The 23,680-nt window shown below is 55.6% G+C and overlaps 1 protein-coding gene and 2 long non-coding RNA genes across 26 annotated transcripts in view; 2 read left to right on the forward strand and 1 right to left on the reverse strand.

The window, feature by feature from the left end:
• PPP1R12B (protein phosphatase 1 regulatory subunit 12B) overlaps nucleotides 1–23,680 on the forward strand; it is a 140,334-nt gene that overhangs the window by 47,057 nt on the left and 69,597 nt on the right. For 15 of the 24 annotated variants that reach the window (XR_012063674.1, XR_012063673.1, XR_012063672.1 and 12 more), the window contains 5 exons: nucleotides 52–160; nucleotides 2,170–2,370; nucleotides 3,229–3,389; nucleotides 4,358–4,483; nucleotides 9,910–10,092. Coding sequence is in view for 16 of the 24 variants with exons in the window: in XM_072948852.1 (XP_072804953.1) it covers nucleotides 52–160; nucleotides 2,170–2,370; nucleotides 3,229–3,389; nucleotides 4,358–4,483; nucleotides 9,910–10,092 (780 nt within the window). In the remaining 8 variants the exon portion in view is untranslated. Of the gene's footprint in view, nucleotides 1–47; nucleotides 161–2,169; nucleotides 2,371–3,228; nucleotides 3,390–4,357; nucleotides 4,484–9,909; nucleotides 10,115–12,303; nucleotides 13,405–14,812; nucleotides 14,985–15,660; nucleotides 16,019–23,680 lie in introns of those variants that run through there. The other 9 variants (XM_072948854.1, XM_072948855.1, XR_012063676.1 and 6 more) reach the window with 8 other exon arrangements.
• Nucleotides 9,212–9,828, forward strand: LOC140688824 (uncharacterized). The gene is made up of 2 exons (XR_012063679.1): nucleotides 9,212–9,378; nucleotides 9,671–9,828. It is a non-coding gene; the product is annotated as an uncharacterized lncRNA (long non-coding RNA).
• LOC140688825 (uncharacterized) lies at nucleotides 11,912–13,483 on the reverse strand. Its single transcript, XR_012063680.1, has 3 exons — nucleotides 13,392–13,483; nucleotides 12,372–12,585; nucleotides 11,912–11,991 (listed from the first exon to the last, which is right to left on the reverse strand). It is a non-coding gene; the product is annotated as an uncharacterized lncRNA (long non-coding RNA).

The raw sequence follows: 23,680 nt of genomic DNA on the forward strand, positions 1-23,680 counted from the left end.
GAGACTTTCACACTTGTGTTCGTTGCTTCTCTCGCCGTAAATAACAGACAGAAAGCCAGACGCCATCATCAGCCACCCCAGCTCTGAGAGCAGGAGCAGTGTCTCGGAGCAGACGCCAGCATCAGCACAGAGCGCCTTCTCCGCCTCTGCGGCTCGGAGGGTGAGCACGGGGGTGAGGACCGGGGTCGCCCCGGGTGTCCCTCCACCGCAGTGCTGAGAAGGCCCGCACGCCTGTCTCGGCCGGCTCGGGCGGCATGACAGGCACCAAGCCTGGGGGCTTCAAACAGCAGCAGTGGGGCCGGGAATTCCAAGGTCGAGGTGCCGGCCATCTCAGTGCCTGGTGAGGGCCCTCTTCCTGGCTCTCAGACACCACTTGTCCAAGTGTAGTCACCCTGGGGACTGGGGCTTCAGTATATGGATTTGGGGGCATGTCCACAGCATTGCCCACGATAGGTGAAAAAGACACCGAGACTGTCCCCAGGCCAGTTGGGCCGCAGCAGCTTGGGTAGCTTGGGCAGCGGCTGTGTGGGACCAGTGATGTCTCATTGGTCGCCCGCTTTCTTCCCGTGTGAAGTCCAGGTGTGCGTGTGTGGCTCAGGTTGGGCTGGGAGGACGGCCGACGTCTGACGGTGGTTGTTTGATGACTACCCTCCTGTTTTAACTTGGCTGTTTTAAGTTTCACTTCCATGAGTCAAGTCTTCATAGTTTATGATGAGCAGAGAGCAGAGGTTGAAAGAACTTGCTGAAATACTCATGGTCCCTCCTCCTCTCGTCAGTGTGCAGGGAGAGTGGTGACCCTCCAGCACAAAGGGTAAACTTAGCGTTGAGGTTGAGAACGGGCGCGAGTTCTTTGGAATGAAGCTGTTGAGCAGCTCTGTGGTTTTGTAGCATTAACTTACCGATCTTCCTAGAGCCCATGGGTTGAGAAGATGGGACTGTGGAGTCCTCTTGGGAAGGAGGAGGCTCGCCCGGCTGCGGGCCGATCCCCAGAGCGCCCCGTGACTGGTCCAGGAGGCTGCCTGGGGCTCAGCCTCTCTGCCTCAGCCATGCCGCGTGCACTGCCTCGGGCTGTGGCTGGGTCTCCTGCTTCTTAAAGGGAAAAAATACAAGATAGAAAGAATATGCACACGCTCAAACTTACTCCGCGTTGCTGAAATACTGCTGGGAAGGCCACTTCCCCTCTGAACTAGGGTGGCTCATAAGGAGCGGACAGGGTTGGTTCTCTCAGCGGGAAAGAGTCCGCAAGTACGTGCATTCAGGTGCTGGATCAGAAGAGAAAGTGTAAGCGTGACTTCATGTTTCCGTTGCACGTTCATCGTGCCAGGCGGCAAAGGTGGCCTAGTTTTGGAGAAGGACCAAACCTTCTTGCAGGCCCCCCATCCCAGGAAGAGGGTGTTGGCTGATGTTCTAAAGACCAGGGCCCCCAAGTGCTCCCCACCTGTGACTTCTGTGCTTTACAGCAAAGTGAGACGATTAAAGACAGCATGAGCTCTCGTAAAGCTTTCTTCTTTGATGTTAATTTTTTTTTAATGAAATGATGGTGTTGGAAATGGTAATCAGTTTTTGAAAGACGGTCTCTTGGCAGAATTTAAAGAACGGCAACTCTATGACTTGTACCACTTTTTTTGTTTGTCATTTCGCTGCTCACTGAAGTCTGAAATGCATAGATCAGATAAACCGTGTCCTTGAAATAAGCAACTCGAATTTGCGTGGAAGGCCTTTAGTATTTCTGTTAGTGTTAGCTTGAGTCAGCTGCACAGCCTTGTCACGGACCTCGCAGGTGCTGTGCGCCGGCCACCTGGTGTCCTCCAGTCTCCCCGGTTAGCGCAGTCGAGAGCCCATTGCCACTGTTTATAGGGGGTATGTTGGGGCCCGGGGAGGGGGCCTGTCCCAGGGACACGGCAAGCCAGGAAGAGTGTTCTGAGTTAACATCTGCTGCACAGGGCGCACCTGGGGCCCAGCTTCTCAGGGCAGTCCCGTCGAGGTGAGGCAGGGTGGGCTCAGGGGGAAGGGCGCCTCGAGAGATCCCGCGTCTGCAGGTGGGAGGGAGGGAGCGTGGGCAGACCCCACAGACTGGCTCTCCTCGCCCTTCATGGGCACAGCTAGCCCGGCAGAGGGAGGGCTGCCAGGACTGGGCTGTGCTCTTCCTCTCTGCTTCCTCCCTCACAGCTCTCCAGCCTCTTCCCCAAGCCTGAGGTGCCCAGGGATGAGTCTCCTTCCTCGTGGAGACTGGGACTCAGGAAGACGGGCAGCCACAACATGCTGAGCGAGGCGGCCAGCACCCGGGACGCCCTGCGGGACAGAGGACCCTCCGTGCACCGCTCGGCCTCCAGCCCTCGCGTCTCTGCCCTGCTGGACAATAGGGATAAGGTGAGCCCGGCGGGCCTGGCACCTGGGCAGCTTCCTTCTGCGAGCCTCCTGCCTTGGGAAGGAATGAAAACACTTTGTAGCCCTGCAGAGCCTTTCAAAAGAGACAGGCATGTTGATTAATCGAGTAGCTGTTTGCTTGGCCAAGAAAGAAAAAATCCTTTTCCTTTTGGCATTCCTTACGTTCGCTCTTTCTTACTCTCCTTACCTAGGGCCAAAAAAGTGAGTCAGAAGCATGAAAATTTGGATACGGCCTAAAAGGTTCCTCTGACCCAACACCAGCGATTGATTCCTTTGATGTTTAGAAGAAAAGTGTCCTAGTTGGGCTTTCAGTCCTGATGAGGCTCAGGCAAATTCGCGCTTAGAAAGGAAATTCGATGCCTGTTCTTTCCACTAGTAGATGTATAATCAGGCTCAGTTCACGGGCAGCTTGTCCGTGTGTTCTTCCGGGAGGAGCACATCTTTGTTTCTTCACTTTCGGGTCCAGATTTCAGGGGCTCACCTGCTGCCCCTTCCTGGGTCCCAGGCCCCACTCGCACTGTGTTTCTGGGAACTCCTGGGCTGGTGCGTGTCGGCCGGATTTGTGCCGGGCCCGTCTGTGGTGCTGAAAGCTGCAGCTGCAGGAAGAGGGCTCCGGTGGAGCCCCGCGGCTTTTCAGAGGCTCCCTCTCTCAGTAGGGCGGCTCCGAGTGATCGGTGCTGCCGTTTCGTTCTGCTCATCCTGGCTTTTCCATGAGCCATTTCCCCACAGGCTGGTTTTTAATGGAGGAGACTTAGGAATAGGCCCTCAAGAGCTGGCCTGTAATACTGCTCAGATTGGTTTGGTGTTGCATCGAGAAGCAGGCTCACATGGCATGTTCAGGTCTGCTTTCTCACCCAGAATGCGCCACCCTGGGCCAGACTGTGCCCTCCCTGCGCTCCACTTGTTCCGCTCTTGCAGGAGAGAGAGAACAGAAGCTACTTCAGCTCACTGGCACCCCGGAGGCTCAGCGGCACAAGGGACCCTGAGGGAAAGGAGAACAGGTAACCCCCCTCAGGCCCAGCAGCTGGAAGTCGTCCGCTCCTGCGTGCCCGCGTTCCCCTCCCGCTTCGACTGTCTTCAGGGGCCTTCCAGCCCCTGCCAGGTGTGGGTGGTGGTTAGTCCGCCAGTGGCTTGAAATGTAGGTCTGCCTGTCTGGCTCTCAAGCACCCCTAGTGCCCAGCGCAGGGCCTGGCCCGTGTTAATGCTCAGAGTGTGTCATGTAGTCAAATTGATCAACCTCTGATTTGTAGGGAAGTCAGGTTTAAATGGACATGGGGAGTGTGAAGTGCCCTCACTGTGTCTCAGCAGGAGCCGAGCTGGCACTTCGCTTCTGGGGGTGTGGCCTCCAGCCAGCAGCACCGCTGTCACCAGGAGCCTGCAAGAAGTGCAGCCTCTCAGGGCCCCCCAGAGCTGCGGGGCTGGAATCCATTTGGTGACAGAACCCCTGGGTTTGCAGTGCACACTGGGGCTTGGGAAGGCCTGCTCTGCGTGGCCTCAGGGAGCAGACACCCCCAGGCAGTGCCGCAGCCTCTCCGGCGCCTCTCCGCTTACTGTGGAGCTTCCAGCCTGCCCTCCGTCACTTGTGACCAGGCCCTCACCGCCCTCACCGCTCCCACCGCCCGCTTCTCCGGCTCTTTGAGCAGCCCGTCGTTGGGGCTGATCTGTGAGGTGTCCTCAGTGAGGAACGGGAGTCGCTTCTTCTTACAGAAGGGCTGCGGATCTTTGACATGAGTGGTACCTGTTGAAATCACTCGGCTTCTGACTTTTAAGTTGATAAAAGAGAACTGTAGTATTTAACCAGTTTTCTGTCTGTACAAAGAAATGGGTGTGTGAAACAGAATCGCTTGAAAAAGTCTGTGTCTTCAGCCGCATTGCAGTCGGCCCACCTGGCCTCTCCCAGCGCACGCCGTCTCGTGGACAAACGCCGCTGGCAGCACTCAGGGTTCGTGTTTTCTTTCCTGCTCTGCAGAGAGTCGGCCGCTAACCTGGTGAGGAGCGGGCCCTGTGCCCGGCAGGCGTGGAGGGACGAAACAGAGGGAAACGAAGCTCCCCGGACAGCTGCTTCCCCCACCTGCGTGTCAGCCTACCTGAGAAGGTACAGGCTCAGGCGTGGGGGTGGGAGGGGCTCCTCCACTCTGGCCGTGGGCACGTGGCAATCACGCAGGCCTTTGCATCCAGTCAGCACCACAAAGACGAATTAGAAAACGAGTTGCATTTAGATTTCTTGGGAGCAACGTCTTAACTGATCTTAAATTAGAATTAGTTTACTTTCCTAACTGAATGAGAGTAAGCTAATTCCAGACCCTCACCACAGACGGGTCTGAATGTATACTCCATCCTCTGAGTCCCACAAAACCCTCAGCTAGTGTGACCCGTGGAGATCTCTGAGCAGGACCGAGTTTAGTTCCTGTGTCTGAAGCTGGACTGGGTCTCATCTCTGGTGATTTGAGGGGAGGCAGGGAGGGCCCTAGGGCGTGAGGGCAGAGGGAGAGGGGACAGTTGTGTGTTGCATTAAATAAATGTCATGTTGAAGCCTGTTAATTTAGGGACTTGAGTTGTTTGTTTTTCTTTTGTGACTTTAATGGCCCTCAGATCCATCAAGATGTGAAACTCGCAAGTTTGGTGCCGAGAAGGTACATGGGTTTCCTCTTCCTCTTCTCGTCTGTATGCCCTTTTCTGCAGTAATTTTCTTTGCTGTGTCCCGCCAGCAAGCAGAGCACCTTTGCCAGAGCCATTAAGCCTAAGATACACTAAATTAATACTTTAATTTGAACTTGCTGCTGACGTGGGAGAGTCTGACTCTCGGCTTACTTTGACTTCTTTCTTCGCTTCCACTTTCTTAACCCCCGGCTGACTCTCTGTACCGTAGCCTTCATCATGGACGTGTTTAGATGATCAGTGGCTTCCCTGGAAATAGGCTGTGGCCATAGACCTTGTGTTTGGGATCCAAACTTGTTTCCACCTGCTGGGAAGAACCTTGTCAACCAGTTAACGTTGGATCATGGCAACTAGTAAGCCATCCATTGAAGAGCCACTGTTGCCTTTTAACGTTCTCCAGTTCTGCAGACACATCCTGTGAGAAAGGGCTCCACTCTGAACACACACAAGTTCAGTCCCGTGGCCTCATAGAGGCTGAGTCACATGGCCTCAGTGACTGGGCCTCCAGGCGGCCTCCGCTGTCTCTGTCTCCAAGAGTGAGGCCCAGTCTGTGCAGATACACTGGTACTGTCTCTGGTTGGATCCAAGACCAAGAAAACCTTGCTAAGAAGAAGATGTTCTAGATCTTAGGGAAGATGAAGCTGCCATTTAATTTTCAGGCCTGGTGTTATTTTGTGGTAGGGTCGGTGATTTCCTTGCCCAGATAATCGCAGGTGGACGCAGTGAGTCGCCCTGGTTTGACAGTCGCGGGGAACGGAGGAAGCGGCAGGCTCCTGCTGCGGGCTCACTCCATCGTGTGAGCGCATTTTGAGAAAACGTGTACGGCCTGCTTGGTACCTTGGGTTCCAGAGCTTTTCTTCTGTGACCCTGAAGCACGTGGTTATTTGATGATCTTTCAAGAGGAAAGATTCACGTACAGCCTGTGTTTCAAAAAGAAAGCGTGAGCAGACGGTCACTCTCGGGCTGTGCCAGGCCTCTCCGTTTCCGGTCCTCCTCTTGTTTTTTAGGCAGAAATTCTTGTCATACAGCCCAGTAAAATGCGTCTTTTCCCAGAGAAGGCTTCCTGGCTTCTTTTGGTCACCCCATCAAGTGTTTGTTTACTGTTACAGTCAGGGAGTTTGAAAGAAATCCTAGCTCAGGCGAGGTTTTGCTGCAGTTGGGGTGGCTCTCACCTGTCTGCAGCTGAGGCAGACACACGCCGTCCCTTGTTGCCCTCAGTGCCCTTCCTCCTAGGCGCAGTCCTCACAGGGCACTTCTGCCGCTGCCCTCTCCTCTGGCCGTCACTCCCGAGTCCCCCACCAGAACCTCCCCAGACCCAGCTCGGCTTGGAGCTTTCACAGTGCTGCGTCTGCACCAGGTGGCGTCGGGGCTGCTCCGAGCTGGAGCTGTTTCCTAGCAAGGCCATTCTGCCTTCCTGGCTGGCTCCCATCTTGGCCCTGCCCATTCCTGCGCTTTCCTGCTGCTCTCTCTGGTGCATCCTCTCCCCACACCTTCCTTCCTCTTGGGGCGGGGCCTGCTTCTCCGCAGACTGGGCACTCGCCACCCGGGGTCATGCCCTCTCCTAGGCCTCCATCCCTTCCAGGGCACAGTCTGGCGGGAGGCGGAGCTGGGATGGTGGGGGAGCTGCGTGTCCTGAAGGAAGTGACGGTGTGCTTCTTGCAGTGCGTCCGGGGGTAGGAGTAGTGGCCCCACAAGCCCCTACCTTCAGCCGGTCATGGTCACACCCTGCCGCTCGCCGCTGCCATATCCATCTGCCCTCCCTCCCTGCTGCAGGCAGGGCACACAGCCACACCTGCACGCACGCTGAGGAGGGTGAGGCTTCTGGGAGCCACTCGAGGCGCACTCATCAGAGCCTGCACGCACCCTGAGGCAGGTGAGGCTTCTTGGAGCCACTCGAGGCGCACTCATCAGAGCTGGTGCGTCTGGAAGCACATCTGGGGCTGACTGAGCGCCTGTGAAAATGGCCGTGATTTCACAAGGGTGCTTCTTCTTCACTCTTGTCGCTCCGTCAGCGGTGGCTCGTTGGATGGTCGTGGGCCGCGTTGAGGCATCGGCTCGACACGCTGCTCCCGGCTCTCAGTGACCCGCCCAGCTGCGATTACTCCTTGAGGGTGGTCCTGTTGTGGCAGATCACGTCTTACAAGTGTCCTGTGTGTCACTGTGTCAACGTCCAGTAACTCAGTAGGAATCCTTCTCTTTGGTCCTTTTGGAAGTTGGCATTCAAATTCAAATCAGAAGGAAAACTAACTCTTGTTCCAGAGGCTCCTGGGGACTCCCAGCGATGAGTTGCCTTGCTGGGCACACAGAGGAAGGAAGAGATCTATGTCTGTCTGTCTGTCTGGACCCTGTTCCTGGGTAGCTCCCTCCTGGTTCCCCACCCACCCTGGGGGTGGGAGGGGCAGCGTGTCCCTGTGGAGTGGGGCAGAGCTCCAGGCGGCCGTGCCTGGGGTTTAATGTGGTCAGAGGCCATTTCACATGTGGCTGCTGTTGGGGGACTCCTCTTCTGGGCCCCATGCCTACGACTGAGCCAGAGAGAAGCACGTTCATGAGGACAGGGTTGCTGCGGGAGCTCCGCTGACAAGTGCCTGACAGGTACTTGTCGGCTCCTGGACTCCTGTTCCTGAGACAAGTGGCAACCACTCCTTTGTCCGGGAGCCGTAGCTTGTGGTGGATTGCTTGTAATAATGCTAGGTGACTGTGTGCCGGTGCGTTAGGGCCTCACGGTGATCTGTGGCATGGTCAGTGGTGTCCCCATAGGCGGAGAAGCTGAATCACAGAGGTGACTGACTTGGGGGGCACTTGCAGCTGCACTTGGGGGGCCCCAGGATGTGCTGGGCACAGCTCAGGTGCCCATGGAAGTTATGTCAGCAGTGGCTCACCCCCACACGGCAGTAAACCCTAGCAAGGAGGACTTAAATGCAACAAAGGTTACTTTTCGCCTCTCGCTCAAGACAGTCCGGAGCAGCAGGGCTGGCACGCAGCTCCAGAGGCATCGGAGAGTCCCTGTTCTTCTGTCTTTCTGCTGCTTGGTGTTTAGACTGTGGCTTCCATTTCTGTGGGCTGCCTCATGGTCCAGAATAGCTGCCAGAGTTCTAGCTATCATGGCTGCATTCTAGGCAGGAAGGAGGAGGAACGGGGAGAGTATGCAAAGAAGGAATGCCGCTGAACAGGGGATTTCCCCCAAAGCACTGATTTTCTGCTTTGTTTCACTGGCCATGTCCAGCGGCCAGGAGACTTTGGAGAATGGGGATTTTTAACCAGGGGCACTGGTGCCCTGACTAACACGGTTCTGCAGGAAGGGGGAAAGGACAAGACTGTGGGGTAGACACACCTGCCTTACAGTCACAGAGAGCCCTCCAGTGTAGGAAGCGTTGCTCTCATTTCACGGGTGAGGAAACTGAGGCCAGAACTGGATGCTCTGCCCGAGGTCGCACAGCTGGCGGGGGACTGAGGCGGGATTTGGGCCTGGGTCTGTCTGTTTCAGGGCTCTTTTCTGCTTCACTGCTTGCTTCCACTGAGTTTGCATTTTATTCCGGCACGATACTCGGTGTCCACAGACGCTGTTTTCTTTCATCACGGCAGGATCTCTGTTTTACGCTTCGTCACCCCCACTTCACAGGTGAGGGCGGCAGAGGGGTTAGCCCAGGTGCTTCCGGAGCCTGTGAGCCCTGCTCTAGGGCTTCTCCTGTTCTGCTCCTTTGTTTGTGGCTGATTTTATTAGTGCTTTCTATAGGTTCATATGTCTTACAGGTCTTAAGAATTGCATTTTAAATTAATAACTCAGAAATTTAAATTAAACAATGAATGCAAAATCTCGCCTTTTTCTGAGTTTTAATGCTTCTGGAGAAGTGGCCTGTGTTGTTTAGATGCCGCTTCAAAACTGCTATCTTTATACTTGCATCCAGGTTCTGTATGTAGATTTTTATGATCTAATTAATTATTGCAAGCTTATTATGACAATATGATTATTTGAAAGTGAGTTTATAGCTACTTATAAGCACTTCTGATAGTTTTAAGTAGGTGGAAGAAACAGATTTTTAGCATTCATTACTGTCATTGCATCTCCCGTCTCTGAGTATCAGTTTTGGGTCTCTGTTACCTGGCAACAAGCTGTGACATCACAAACGGCAGCTTTTTGGGTGGAGAGCCAATGGTTGCTCTTGACTCTTTGTTAAGAAACAGAGGTCTTGTTTCCACGTGAATGAGTTGAGTTGTGCAGCTTGCGCTGGAGAGTCTGTGGTTAAGGCTGCATTAGAACCCTGTTAGTTTTCATTTCCATCTCTCCTGTCTGCAGCCATGAATGTAGACAGTCAGGCTTCGGTTCCGTGGAAGGCGAGCGGTGGCCAGGCTGGGTGGGGGAGGGCTGACGCGCTGAGGTTGCAGGGCACTTGTCCAGCACCTCTGGTAAACCCAGAGGACGGTCGTCCGGTCTAGGCTGAGGGCCGCCGTGGGGACTCTGGCTGCCTGGGATCGTAAGTGACCTCGGTGTCGTCTTCGCGTGTGAGGGCCTGGCTCGTGTGTGTGTGTGAGGCCAGCTGGTCTCAGGAGTCACTTACGCGCTCTTGCATGTGTCACTATCTTGCCTTGTGTCTCAGCTAATTAAAAAAAATTTTTTTTTTTTTAGATCTCAAGTTAAAAAAATTTCATAAAACATAACTCCTCAGGCAGAAGATGTCAGGCTGAAAGTGTAATCACTGTTCCAAGATTTAAGAGCTCAGAATTAAGAAAACAAATCAACTACAGATAAAATCTGAGCCAGAAGCTGCTCTGGCCTAGCCGGTCTGGAAGCCCCCGTCTCTGTGCTGGCGCTTTGCTGTGTGGCGCCCGTGACCGTTCTCTCTGCTCTGCCTTTTCTGATTTCAGGGCTCCGTACAGACCCCGGGCTGACACGGCAGCAGAGAAGACCGCAGACGGCGTCCCCCTCAGCACCCCGCTCTGTGTGATCACTAACCGCCCCCCACCCAGCTCTGCCAGTGGGGTTACAGCTGCCACTCTGCTCCCAGCTCCGGGGACGGACTCCTCTGCGGAAGCCAGGGAGAGGCGGAGGTGTGCTAGGGCTGTTTCATTGGTGGGTTCTGCTTTGACGTGGGGGTGAAGGAGGGGTGTGAAGTGTCCCCCAGCCTCAGATGCTTCCGTGGACACAAACCTTCGTGTCACAGCTTAGGGTTTGTGTTTTGCCTCTGGGGGAGTTTCGGTGGCGATCTTAATTTTTTCTGGTTATTTAGCGCAGCCACTTACTCTGTTGTGGATACAGGCATTTCTCCCTCTGTTGTCTTGGAAGAGAGACCCCTGGCAGGCCTTATTTCCCCGTCTTGTGAAGGAGAGCCTGAGCACAGAGAAGGATCTTTGGTTTTGTTCTGGGTGGTCTAGGGTGGCTTCTGGCAGCAAAGGAGAGCAGTGGGGGGGGGGGCTCCGAGAGCAGAGCCGGGTGGAAGCTCCAGCTGACTTGAGACGAGTGTGGGAGGCCAGCGGTGCGGCTGACGTGTGGAAGGCTGGTTGTGTGCAGGCTCGTTAGGGAGGGACTGTGAGACAGCATCGTGCGTTGGCCCTGGAGGGACTCGGGGCAGAAGCGGAGTCAGGATTACGAGACCTTGGAAGATGTGACCAAGGAGAATGGGCGGGTTCCTCCACCTGAAGACGACTTGAAAATAGAATGGATTCCATTTGGGAGTATCAGATCAACTCGCAGACTGAGGCCATAATCATCCCCGTTTAAGACTAGAAGAAGAGGTGAAATTTTACCAAAATTTAGATGTCGATTTGACTTCATTTTATTTTGAATATCCAAAGGAAAGAGACAATGTATTTGTTAGTGTGTGTGTGTAACACATCAAAGGATCTTGTCATCTCCAAATACAACGAGTTAAACTGTTCAGATGTGTGTTTGTTATAAAGACAGCTCTAAGACATAAGTTTGAGAAGAAATGGAAGTTAAAAAAGCAGTGTTTTTCTTAGTCCTTTCTTTTCCTTCCTTTTTGAAAAAATTTCTTTACATAAAAATTGAAAAAATTCCATTTTATGGGCTAATAGATTGCAGAGCCAACAGCTGTCATCTTTTAATAGGCTTCTAGCCAGGGAAATTTTAGTGAATCAGCCTTAAATGTCTAATGTTTATGTATTTGATAGTTCAGATGTAATGTAGATACTGTTAGTTTTATCTAGAAACTAAATGCAAAAGTAGTCTTTCACTGGCTGGAAAAACCCCCTTAAAAGAACCCTGAGCCTGGACGAGTGAAGTGAGTTAAATTTAAGATCTTGGTCCCCGGAAGGATGGGTAGGCCAGGTTCTTGATCAGATTTAGTTGTGTGAATCTTTGTTAAGAGAAACCTAGAGATCTGGTTCCCGTCTTCTGGAAATTTTGTAGCCTGTGGCCATTAAGACAGCACCTGCACCGGACTGTGACCTTGTGGTGGGAGTCAGCCCACGAGTACGTACTGAGCAGCAGCTATGTGCCAGGTGTCACACTGAGGAAATATGAGAGTGAAAGAGCTGAGTCGAGGAATTGACGAATTACAGTATGGACGTGGTGTGTTGAGAAGAGCACATTCTGGGTATGGCACAGGATGGACAGAGCTTGGCTATTTGTCGGATAATAAACAGCAACTGTTAGATGATAAAGTAAATAGGACGATGCACAGGCCAAGTAACTGGGACGCGTGGGACAGAGCGCCATCCCACGCGGTCCCTTGACGTGCACCGTCGCCGGGGCTGGGACAGGCCCAGAGGGTGCAGCCTGAGCAGCACACGGTCCCTGTGCCCGGGAGGGACAGCGGCACACAGACGCTGTGCTCGGAGACACACTGTGAGCTGTTGTGACGGCTCATTCCAGAAGGTCTGCCGACTGAAGACTTCCCTTCTCCTGGGGGCCAGGGGGAGTGTTCTGAGAGGGCTGTAGGTCAGGCAGCCGCTGCGGGAGAGGAGGGCTGAGCGCTCCAGGCGGGGACCCTTTGGAGAGACCCAGGAAGACGCTGTGGCTGGCGGGCAGAGGTGCAGGGCAGGGGCCCGAGGAGGCTCTGTCACGCGGCCTTACAGCCGTGGCGGGGAGTTGGGGTTTGTGTGCTCGGAGCTGTGACGAGCCCCCGGAGAGGGTTCGACCAGCTCTCCGAAGGCGCCGTTCACGCACTGGGAGTGCTGCAGGCTCCGAGTTGTGCACCCACTGCCACAGTCCGTCGCGGAACATTGCCACCCCCTTAAAAACAACCCCGTCCCCCCACCCCGGGGTCTAAGCACCCCCTCACCTGCCTTCTGTTTCTGTAGATTTGCCTTTCTGGACGTTTCATGTGGGTGGAACCAGTGTGCGGTCATGTGTGGCTGGCTGCCTTTACCTCGTGTGATGTTGTCCAGCGTCGTCCGGGCTGCAGCGCACCAGGGCTGTGCCCGCTGTCGTCGCCAGGCACCATGTCATGGGTCGAGGCACTGCGTTTGTTTGGTGGACATTTGGACTCTTTCTGCCTTTTGACTGTGTGAAGAACGTTGCTGTGAACATTCACGTTCCAGTTTTCGTGTGGACGCGTGTTTTCACTTCCCTTAGGTATCCACCTAGGAGTGGAGTTTCTGGGTCATATGCCAGTAGACGATTTTAGGCAAAAAAAATAACCTGATCTGGCTTACATTTTTAAAAAAATTCTGGCTTTTGAACTGGTTGCCCTACTGCACATGAGTTGGGGGGAGAGTGGACAGGAGTGGGTGTGATGGCAGAAGGAGCTGTTGCAGGACGTGTGTGAGAAGGGGCAGTGGCTAGCGTGGAGGCCGTGGGGAGGAGACGGAGGGAAGGGAGAGCCCCAAGCTCTGTTCAAAGGAGTGATTCCAGCAGCCTGGCGGGTGGGCTTACAAGGACCCGTTTTACAAACGTGGGGAAATGGCAGGGAGCTCCTCAGTGACAAGGCGGAAGAGACCGCGAGGGCCAGACTGGTTTGTGCAGCCTGGGTGGCACCAAACCTGTGCTGCGGGCCGTGGAGCCCGAGGCGCAGATCCTGATGCCACGTGGGGGCAAGAAGCTTGACTTAGGGCCTGACCGGACTGGGGTCTGCACCCGGGAACCTGCGTGAAGCTGGAATTCTCAAAGCACTGCCCGCGGCCCGGAGGAGTGTCAGGGGCCTGCACAGTCACAGAGGATCTTTATGGGAGATGTTTGCCGCCCAGACAGTTTGGAAATCCCAGACCAAGAACTTAACAGAGAAACTGGGTCTATACTCTTGAAGCCCTGGAGCCAGCATGGCAAAAGCAAATTCAAAACCATCTTGAAGAAACTCATCGACACCCTACATAGAGGCATTCCTGTAAAACAGTTCCTCACCAAAACCAAACTCACACAGAACATCATAAACACTGAGAAGATGACTCACCGAGAGGAGGAGGGAACAGACGCAGACGAGCATGCAACAACTTCTGAACGCAGGACAGAAGCCTCAGACTGATTTAAACGGGTGACAGTAATTAAAAGTGACTAGTTGTGCTGAAGATGGACACGTCTGTAGGAAGTTAGGTTAAATACATCAAGGGTCATTCCTGAGAGAGAAGGTTCTGCACATGTGGTGTTGTATGTGCGTAGAGCTCCACTGAAGTGGGGACCCACGTGCATGAGGCGTCTAGCAAGCACGTAGAGGCACAGAGGTGTTCAGGGTGCAAGGTCTGTCGTGGGAACCACTGCAGTGCCGGGTCCGTGTAGACGGCTATGGGGGCAGGGGAGGGGCGCCTGCATGGGTGGGGCAGGGTGGTGGGGAGGGTGACCGGCAGGGCCCTGGGGCTGGGCTTGCCATGGGTGGAACAGGAGGTGGTGCCGAGCCGGGGCAGGTCAGGCCGGGCAGCGACTCCGCAGTGCCCTGTGTGGGGTAGACGCAGAGGAAGGAGGCGGCACCCGTGGCCACGTGGAGCTGTGAAAATGGGCTGAACCCAGGGACACAGGGCTACTCCAAACGGCAGCCTCGCTCCTCTCCTGAAGAGGGGCGGTTAGAATTCGCAGCGTTTTCCACAGTTCTGTGTCCACCTCATAGCGTTTGTTGTGGTGGTGGTTTTCTCGGAAACCTGACTGCTGTCCCACTGGGTGAACCTTGGAGGTGTGGAGCTGGAGAGGCGGGCAGGGGCCACATCTGCAGGTTTTGTTTGTGCTGTGCTGAGAATCTTGCATTTCTGTTCTCAGAGCTGTGGACCGTTCAGCTGGGGAATGACCTGGTCAGATGAAACAGATCAGTTAAGCCTTTACAGAATTAAAGCTGTTTCGTTTCTCCTTCAGACAAACACACGCTGAAAGAAAGGATCACGTGTTTTGAAAACAAGTACATTTTCCTTCTGGAAGAACATGTGTGGTGCTGGTTCCTCTCCCCGCAGGGTCCTCTGGGTCTGGGTCTGCTCCCCGCGGAGGCACTGTGGCTTCTGCTGGGCAGCCGGAATGGAGGCCTGAAGCCCGTGTCCCAGGACAGTCAGCCTCGGGTTGAGTGGGCCTCTACACTGGCCGCAGCAGGACCTGAGCGATGGAAAAGGCATCTCAGAGGGGATGTCCGCTCGCAGTGGGACTGGGCCTGTGCGCTTGGCATGGGCCTCAGCCTCAGTTTGCACAACTGGCTTTCCTGTCTGAGGCCGTTTTGTTGGGAGAGGGGAAGCGTGGTGACTGGGCTCTGCTTTATGCCCTGCAGGTGGTCATATCCTCAGCAGAAGACAGAAGGATTGTGTTGTGGCACCAAATCATGATCAACTTGGAACGGTTACCACTAGATTTTTCTGAAGGGTTATGGGTAATTTTTATTTTATTTTAACTTTTTTCCTGCAGTTTCCAAAGTTCCAAAGTGAGGAAGTATTACTGTAATGACGGTGTGGGACAGCAGGAGAGCTTGAAAAAAAAATTTTCTCTAGGGACAAGACTCTCTTAGGATTCAGATCTCTGAAGATGGCCACAGTCACTGAAGTGTAAGCACCGAAGTCAAGAGGTTGAAGGTTTGCAGGTGAGCTCAGGGCAGGACTTCTGAGAAGGGCACAGTCCTGGATTTACAGAGTTCCTTTCTTTCCTTTCATTTCTCTTTCTCCCCTGCACCCAGATGTGTTCCTTTCACAGGAGGGAAAGGGTAGGAGTTAGGCCCATTTTACAGATGGAAACACTGAGGCCCTTAGCACATGCAGTGGTTTGCCTAACCTCACACCTCAAGTCAGGCACAGTGGAGACCAAAACCCAGGCCTGTTTCCTCCTCATTGAACTTCCTGACCTTTTTGTCTTTTGGATTTCAGAGAAGGTTCTGGTTCAGGGGCTGCGCCATCTGGGTCTGTAGCCTGGAACGCAGTCACCTCTCCCTTCATGGCAGCTGAGTCACTGCCACCCCTTTGTGGATCTTCCCGGGCGCTGTGGAGACTGCGGGCCACGCGATTATCCAGGCTGGCTGGCTGGCTGGCTGGCTGGCACGTGCCCCCACAGCGGCGTCAGGGCAGCCAGCAGCTGTCACAGAACTTCACGGCTTCTGGTCTGGAGCTCCAGGTTTTCCCTGGCAGCACGTTGTAAACAGTCCTTGGCGGCTGCTCTCTGGTCCGAGCGGTTCCACCTCTGACTCTCACCCTGTCCTCCCTCCCCCTGCTCCAGCCCTGAGATTTACATCTTCCTTCTTATTGGCGCCCTTTCTTTTCTCATAGAAATGGTTGGAATAGATTCTCTCTACAAAAGCTGAAATTATTTGTCTGGCCCAGGCGCGCATGTGCGACCTGCTCTGCTTGGTCAGGGAGCGTCAGCTCTGAGCATGGATACCTCACACCTCGACCTGCTAGAGGCCCTGGGGGTCTTTGTAAGCTTGGTCGTGATTCTAACGTGAAGCTGACCACAGATTAATTTGGCATCATTTTTGGAATGTTAGAAATTTAAACCAAGTGATTAAACTCTGAGTCACGGTCTTTTAATGTCCTTTGACGCATCTCTGTGTCTCCAAGCTAAAGACAAGGCAGGTGTCAGCTCAGAAAGTCTCTCGAGATGAGGTCCTGCAGGCTCTTCCCACCTCGCTTGGTTTTTCTCTGAAACAGCGTTTTCTCTCCATGACTGAAAGGCTACGGCTGGCCATGCTGGTCTCACCCAGCTCTTCCCTCCTGGCGGGAGTAGTTCTCCCTCCTCCCAGCCGACGTGCGCAGGAGGAGCGTGAGCTATATATGGCAGCTGTGAGCTATATGTAGCAGCGCCCTCCCCGCACAGGGCTGGAGGCTCCTGGAGCTCATGTGATGAGTCACTGTGTTACTGACTAGTTACTGTTAGCTGCTACATACAGACTGCTTGTGTGACTCCTTTTGTCTAGCACACTCCACGTGTTGGGTGGTGTTGATTCTGGGGAGAACATTTTCACGTCTCCTGATCCCCGAGGTCAGGACGTCTCATCACTGCTGGTTGTGACTGCACGCATGTGAACGTGGTCACGGTGCCCATGTTACTTCCGCTGGGTTCTGTTCATCGCTGGTGTGAATGGTCTAAACAGGCCTCAGAGCCCCCTCAGTGAGCACTAAGGAGGTGAGAAGAAGGTGTGTGGGCGGTGCTGCTGCTTCTTTCCTCGTGGAGGGCTCAGTGTGTCCTGCAGGTGGGGACGGTGTGAATCTGGTGCAGTCTGTGCCCTGTAGCCAGTGAGAGTGACGCTCTTGTTCTGTATTTTAAACACCAGCCGGGGGGATGGTATAGCTCAGGTGGCAGAGCACGTGCTTAGCACACGTGAGGCCCAGGTTCCGTCCCCACGACCTCCTCTAAAAACAAACAAATAAATAATCCTAATTCCCTCCCCCCCAAAACCCTTAAAAATTAATAAATAATTAAAGAAAAAAGTTTACTTAAAAAAATTTAAGAGCAAACACCAAGTGGGAAGTGACTGTCACGCACTTGGCCTTTTTCCTTGGGATGAGCGGAACGTTTCAGGACGGGCTGTGGCGCTGGTTGCCCAGCTCCGAGTGCGCCGAAAGCCACTGAACGGTTCACCTCAGCGGGTGCCAGTTCTGCCTCGTGAAGCTCGAGACCGACACCGGTACAATGCGGCCACTGAGCGGGCCGGGTGCCTGCCTGATGCCTGCCGAGAGGTACTGCGGGGACCAGGGGCCGGGGACGCAGAAGTCGGCTCTCTTTCCCTGCGTTTCTGTTGTCAAACACGCACCCCCTTCATCTCGGGAGACAGCATGTTTGTCACCAGTTCCCCAGCACGCCACCTCGCAGGTTGGAGCTACGGCTCTCACAGGCGTCCAGGGAGGATAGATGCCGTCCTGGCCCGGCCCTGCCACTGGAGAGTGAAAGGACCGTCACCTCACACCTGCGCCCACAGCCCGTGTCAGCCAGGCTTTTACAGCTAATCTCCTTCTGATAAAGAGGTTCTTTTTTAGAGCCGTGAGTACTGGTGACACGTGGGAGGGACCAACATTTCGTGCCCTCACCACCCCCCTTAACAGCTGATTTTCCCGTGTTGGAAAAGGCTGGTCAGTTGCACAGTCTCACAGAACGAGCTGTAGGGTTAACGTGGGAGGGCGCCCGCTAAGTGGCCCTGTTTGTTGAAAACTGGGCTTTGGGGAAAGCTGCGGACGGGCGTGCTCACCTGCAACTCTTTGATCTGGCGGCGGAGTCCCTGCTGTTCCTGGCCGTGTGGAAATTGGAGGCACAGGCAGTTGGCCTTCCTGTCCCCAGGACTAGCACCCTCAGTGTCTGAGGGCCAACTGGCGTCCGTGCAGGGCACCTGGGGCGCCGGGCCTGGAGGCCGGGAACAGCAGCTTGAGTGTCTGCTTGGCGGTGCTGACGTGCAGGTGCTTGTCTCTGCCCTCTGGCCACCTCTCTCCTGGGGGTTCTTTAGGAAGCTGTCTGGTTGCACGTTCTGGTGGTGTGGGTGGGGGTGGAAAGGATAAGATACTGCGTTCGGAGTAACCAGTTGGAACTTCTCTGGTGTTCCTTCATGTTCGTAATGAACTGACCCGTGGTGCCCACCCCAGAGGTTCGGGCGGTGGAGGACGGTCAAGAATTTCAACAAGCAGGCACGCGCACCTCTTTTAAGAGGAAGCTGTTACCAGAGACGTTATCCGTAAGTTGGCTGGAAGTGCACGGGTGGTGGTTGTGTGCTGCTTCCGTTTTGTTTCTTTGTTTTGTTTTTAACGGAAGCACTGGCGATGGAACCCAGAGCCTCCTGCATGCTAAGCACGTGCCCTGCCACTGAGGTCTACCCTTTGTATCTTTGTCATCTTAACTGTTACAAAGTATAGACTGTAAGTAAGTAAAACAAAATTGTCAGATACTTTGGGCAGTTACGGGAGGGAGGCTGGTTTAGGTGTGAGGGTGTAGACTGCTCCTTGCATGGCCTTTGAACAGGATGGGCGCCTGCTGACTACAGGCGGTGTGCAGTCAGGTTGAATCCGGGAGCTGATGTGTTCCCGTCCACACAAGACGTTTCCCGATTGATCGTGGATGCTTGTAGACAGAATTCACAGTCCGCCAGGTCGGGCTGGGGGAACCCCTGCCCCCCCACCCCCGTGGTGGTCCCGCCTGCCCAGGGCTGTGCTGCCCTCCCCCGCCTCCTGGCCCCACCTCCCCGCTCCTCCTCCTCTGTTCTGTGTCTCTGGTGACCACGCTGCCGCTCTGCCTACCCAGGTGGAAAGCCCAGGTGTTTCCCCGACCTGCTGGGGGCTTGTGCTGAACTTTCTTTCTGGGTGGCCTTCTGTCCCTTCTCTGCACAAAATCCCGTTCACATGAGAAGAGCTCCCGAGACCAAGCCCGAGGCTGGTCCCTGGCCAAGACCAGGGTTCTCTCTGCAGTGTTCTTCCGTCCTTGGGCTGGTGTCACTGACACCGCTGCACTGGGAGCTTCCTGAAGGTCTTTCTGCCTGGCTTCTTTCCCACCACAGAACCTGCTGTGGAGCCGGCATGGCATCAGTGTTTAGGGAAAACAAGTTTCTCGTGAAAATCAGCCCCTGTGTAGTGACGCCCCATGTCCAGAAGGTGGCAGCAGAGGCGTCAGCTGATGCACTTCCAGTGAGCCCCTTGGGTTGCAGTCACGTAGGGGAGGGTGCAGGCGTGTCTGTCAGGCGACAGTCCTCCACGTGAGAGCCACAGGCACAAGGGTCAGTGCAGAGTGAGGAGGTGCCCTCGAGCTCATGGACACCAGACACAGGAAAGCACGAGGACCCCCAGAGGCCCGGGGCAGCCTGAGTGCCCGCTGTGGGCAGGGCGGTTTTGGCAGCGGCGTGACCCCAGAGGGAGAGCTCAGGTTGGCTTCAGATTTATGAAAGGGTTGCTGGGCCCGAGAATTAGTATTTGGAAAGCTTATTATATGCCCGTACCCAGATGCGTTTAGTCCTCTTAACTTTGTGAGGTGAGTAACAGTATTTTCTTAATACGTATAAGAAAACTAAGACTCACGTAGATTTCGGAACGTGCCCCACAGTCACAGCCAGGAAGAGGCAAAGCCAGGCTTCAGAACCAGGCCACGTGCTCTGACCACTGAGCAAGGGGTCAGTCTCCGCTGGGCTGGCGTTTCCATCCGCTGGAGACGTGGGCATAGTGGGTGGGCTCCCTCGGTCTGTTTTGTTCTTGTTTTTGTTTTGTTTTGTTTTTTTGAAGAGAAGACAGAGCTAGGAAATGAGTATTTGTCTTGGGGGAAAACCACTGCTGAAAACAAAGCGAGTCGAAAGCTTTCATCCTCTGAAATCTGGGTGGGAAATAAGGGCTTTTGAAAAGCCAGCGAGAGGCGGTCTTGCGTGTCGCCCGACTCTTCCAGGGTTTTGTGTTGCGCGTGAGGAGTTTACCCTGGGGAGTGTCCCAGCTAGGGGCAGGCGTGTTTCTGTTTTTAGAAGTATTAAAAACTCAGCATTGCCTGACAGCAGGGCCCTGAATGATTCAGTTTCTGGTTGGTCCTCAAATAGTCCTCCCACCCTCGGTCTCGTGGTTAACCCTGGGTGGCATGCTGACACAGCTCCTTAACTGTGTCTGCTGAAGAAGTCGTGGTCTTCCAGCCTTGAACAGAGGGAAACAGGGTGCGGTTCACACCCTGTGCACTTGTGTGACCTGTGACAGAGCACATAGCAGTGCAGGGACCCTTCAGGTACTCAGCTCCTTCGTGAGCAAGTGCCCAGGGCCTCACAGGAGCTCCGGGCATGCACTCGTGAACAACAGGAGAGGAACTAGAAGCCCAGCTTCCCTGCGACCAAGCGCCCCGATGGCTTGTCCTCTATAGCTGCGCCCGAGCCCTGCCCTGCCCTCTGGGGCCACGGTCTCACTCATGCGCCCCCCTGACTCTTAGAGTCCACTAATTTCACTGACTCCTTCGGAGCCTCCTCTTCACTCTTACTGAATAGGAATCCTCACCTACCCATCCCCGTCCCTACCGCTTTTCCCCTGCCTGTCCCCTCCCCTGTACCCCAGCCTGTCCCCTCCCCTGTCCCCTGCCCGTCCCCTCCCCTGTCCCCAGCCTGTCCCCTCCCCTGTCCCCCTGCCTGTCCCCTCCCCTGTCCCCCTACCTGTCCCCTCCCCTGTCCCCTGCCTGTCCCCTCCCCTGTCCCCCAGCCTATCCCCTCCCCGTCCCCCTGCCTGTCCCCTCCCCTGTCCCCAGCCTGTCCCCTCCCCTGTCCCCCTGCCTGTCCCCTCCCCTGTCCCCTGCCTGTCCCCTCCCCTGTCCCCCTGCCTGTCCCCTCCCCTGTCCCCTGCCTGTCCCCTCCCCGTCCCCTCCCCTGTCCCCCTGCCTGTCCCCTCCCCATCCCCCGTGCCTGTCCCCTCCCCTGTCCCCCAGCCTGTCCTCTCCCCTGTCCCCCAGCCTGTCCTCTCCCCTGTCCCCCTGCCTGTCCCCTCCCCTGTCCCCTCCCCTGTCCCCCAGCCTATCCCCTCCCCTGTCCCCCTGCCTGTCCCCTCCCCTGTCCCCCTGCCTGTCCCCTCCCCTGTCCCCCAGCCTATCCCCTCCCCTGTCCCCTGCCTGTCCCCCAGCCTGTCCCCTCCCCTGTCCCCTCCCCTGTCCCCCTGCCCGTCCCCTCCCCTGTCCCCTCCCCTGTCCCCTGCCCGTCCCCTCCCCATCCCCCGTGCCTGTCCCCTCCCCTGTCCCCCAGCCTGTCCTCTCCCCTGTCCCCCTGCCTGTCCCCTGCCCGTCCCCTCCCCTGTCCCCTGCCCGTCCCCTCCCCTGTCCCCCAGCCTATCCCCTCCCCGTCCCCCTGCCTGTCCCCTCCCCTGTCCCCTGCCTGTCCCCTCCCCGTCCCCTCCCCGTCCCCCTGCCTGTCCCCTCCCCATCCCCCGTGCCTGTCCCCTCCCCTTCCCCCGTGCCTGTCCCCTCCCCTGTCCCCCTCCCCTGTCCCCTCCCCTGTCCCCCTGACTGTCCCCTCCCCTGTCCCCCTGCCTGTCCCCTCCCCTGTCCCCCAGCCTATCCCCTCCCCTGTCCCCCAGCCTATCCCCTCCCCTGTCCCCCTGCCTGTCCCCTCCCCTGTCCCCCTGCCTGTCCCCTCCCCTGTCCCCTCCCCTGTCCCCCTGCCTATCCTCTCCCCTGTCCCCCTGCCTGTCCCCTCCCCTGTCCCCCAGCCTGTCCCCTCCCCTGTCCCCCAGCCTGTCCCCTCCCCTGTCCCCCTCCCCTGTCCCCCTGCCTGTCCCCTCCCCTGTCCCCCTGCCTGTCCCCTCCCCTGTCCCCTGCCTGTCCCCCTGCCTGTCCCCTCCCCTGTCCCCTCACCTGTCCTGCACACACGCTTGGGCACCCTGCCGCAGCCCCAGTGACCCGGCTCCTGTGTCGCCGCAGCCTTGAAAGCATTGCTCCTGGCAGCCTTTGGTCGTGTGGCTGCCGCCTTCCTGAGCCATGCCCTCCACACACGGTCGCCCCGGTGCTCTGTTCCCCTCCACAGCCCCCACACCCTCCTTGGTGCCCGTTCAGCCCCTTCTCTCCTGCAGGCACCTTGGGCCTCCTAGGCTGCCTCCTTCTCTCCCCCTAGGACCTTCCCGAACTGGTCTCATCTGCTCCACTGGCTCCCACGTCTCCATTTCCAGCCCAGATTCCTCTGCGGAGCTGTGTAATTTCGCGTGGACCCTGCAAAGCTGTGGCTGTAACTGGCCATCATTTCCTTCCCCCTTGTTTCTTCATCTGTTTCAAATATGGCCAGGGGTGTGTGTGTCTTAAGAGTTCTCGAGTCCTAGTTAGAAAGAGGATATAAACAAATAAACAAAACCACTTCCTCCCCTCTGACCCTAAAAAGGCAAGAAGGAGCGTTGTTTTAGCTGTTCTGTCTTTGTCAGTGGTCCTGCGTAAGTGTCACTGCACTGAGCAGCTTGGGGATCGAGCCAGACAACTTCCTTCTCACCAAGAAGTGACCTGCCCTCGTCACTCCCCGCAGGCTTCCGCCAGAACCGCCCCCCTCCCCGTCCCTGTCCCTCCTAACTGGCCAGAGTGTGCGGTCTGCGCAGCTCACTCTCCTGCTTCACGGCCCAAAGCGCCACCCCCAGCGATGGCGTCCCTCTTGTCTTCTAGGAGGCCTCTCCCTCCTCCCTGTCGATTCCATGCAAGTCACCTTCCTTGTGACCCCCTCAGGCACTGTCTCTTTATGGCTTTTTTTAAGCCATAAATTGCAATGAGCGTACTTTGTATGTACAACTTCCCCACAAGCTCCTGCGGGAGACCAGGCTGTCACTTGATAAAGTGTCTGTGACGGGTCAGAAAGTGTATCAGAGGAGTTGGTTGGGGGATCGGATGGAATGAGGAAAGTGAAGGACGGAACCAACACACTGTTGGCCGGACTTCAGAAATGAAAGGCAAAACGGTGACAACTCAGACCCTGAATTTCACGCATCGGCTCAGTTCAGTTCAGTGATGGCTTTGGAGCACCTCGTGGAGGGCGGGCACAGTGCCAGGTGTTAAGGACGTGCGGACCCTGGGGCGCCCGCCTTCCCGACCGGGAGAGGCTGGCAGCGAGTGGAGGCCAGGCGTTGCGTGTGCTTGGCAGCGTGCAGTGGCTCACACCCAGTCTCCCGGTCATCATTGCCTTATGTGTTGCGTTTCAGTGGGAGTGAAAAAGTCAATGTGTTCCTTCAGTGGTTTTGAAGCTTTCTCTTTAATTAAAACAGCTCCCCTTAGGCAGGGGCCGGGGGAGGTTAACTGCAAGAGGGCGGTGATGGAGCTGCTCTATTTCTTTGTGGGGGTGATTAAATTTACTTATGTGTTTATTTTAGAGGAGGTACCGGGAATTGAACCCAGGACCGTGTGCATGCTAGGCACGTGCTCTACCGCTTGAGCGACACCCTCCCCCCGAGCTGTTCTGTTTCTTGATTGTGACACACTAACCAGAACTCTTAGACTTGTATATAGTTCAGGGCACATTTTGCTGTATGTGAATTACTCCTCAGGAAGCCTAACTTTTAAAAGTGCCGCTGAGCCTTCAAGGAGTTGGACTCTGCAGCATGGGGGTGGCTCAAGGAGACACTGTTCACACTTACTTTCCCCTGAAGGTAACTGGCTGGGTCCTGCAGGTTCTTCTCTTCTGAACCTGAGCTTCAGAAACGTCCAGAAATCCCCCAAAGTGCTGGCAAAATTTCCTTATGTATAAATAGTTTTCTTTTTCCTGGGAGGAAGTGACATTTTGGGTCTGGTTGTTGAAAACAGGCTAGTGTTGAATAAGGTTAAAAACCAGGGTTAGGGGCTCCTCCTGCTCGCAGGGCCCTTCTCCCCGAGGGAGGCCGGTTACAGCCGCTGGAGCCC

Source organism: Vicugna pacos, chromosome 23 (genome assembly GCF_048564905.1).
Source record: "Vicugna pacos chromosome 23, VicPac4, whole genome shotgun sequence".
Classification (NCBI taxonomy): domain Eukaryota; kingdom Metazoa; phylum Chordata; class Mammalia; order Artiodactyla; family Camelidae; genus Vicugna; species Vicugna pacos.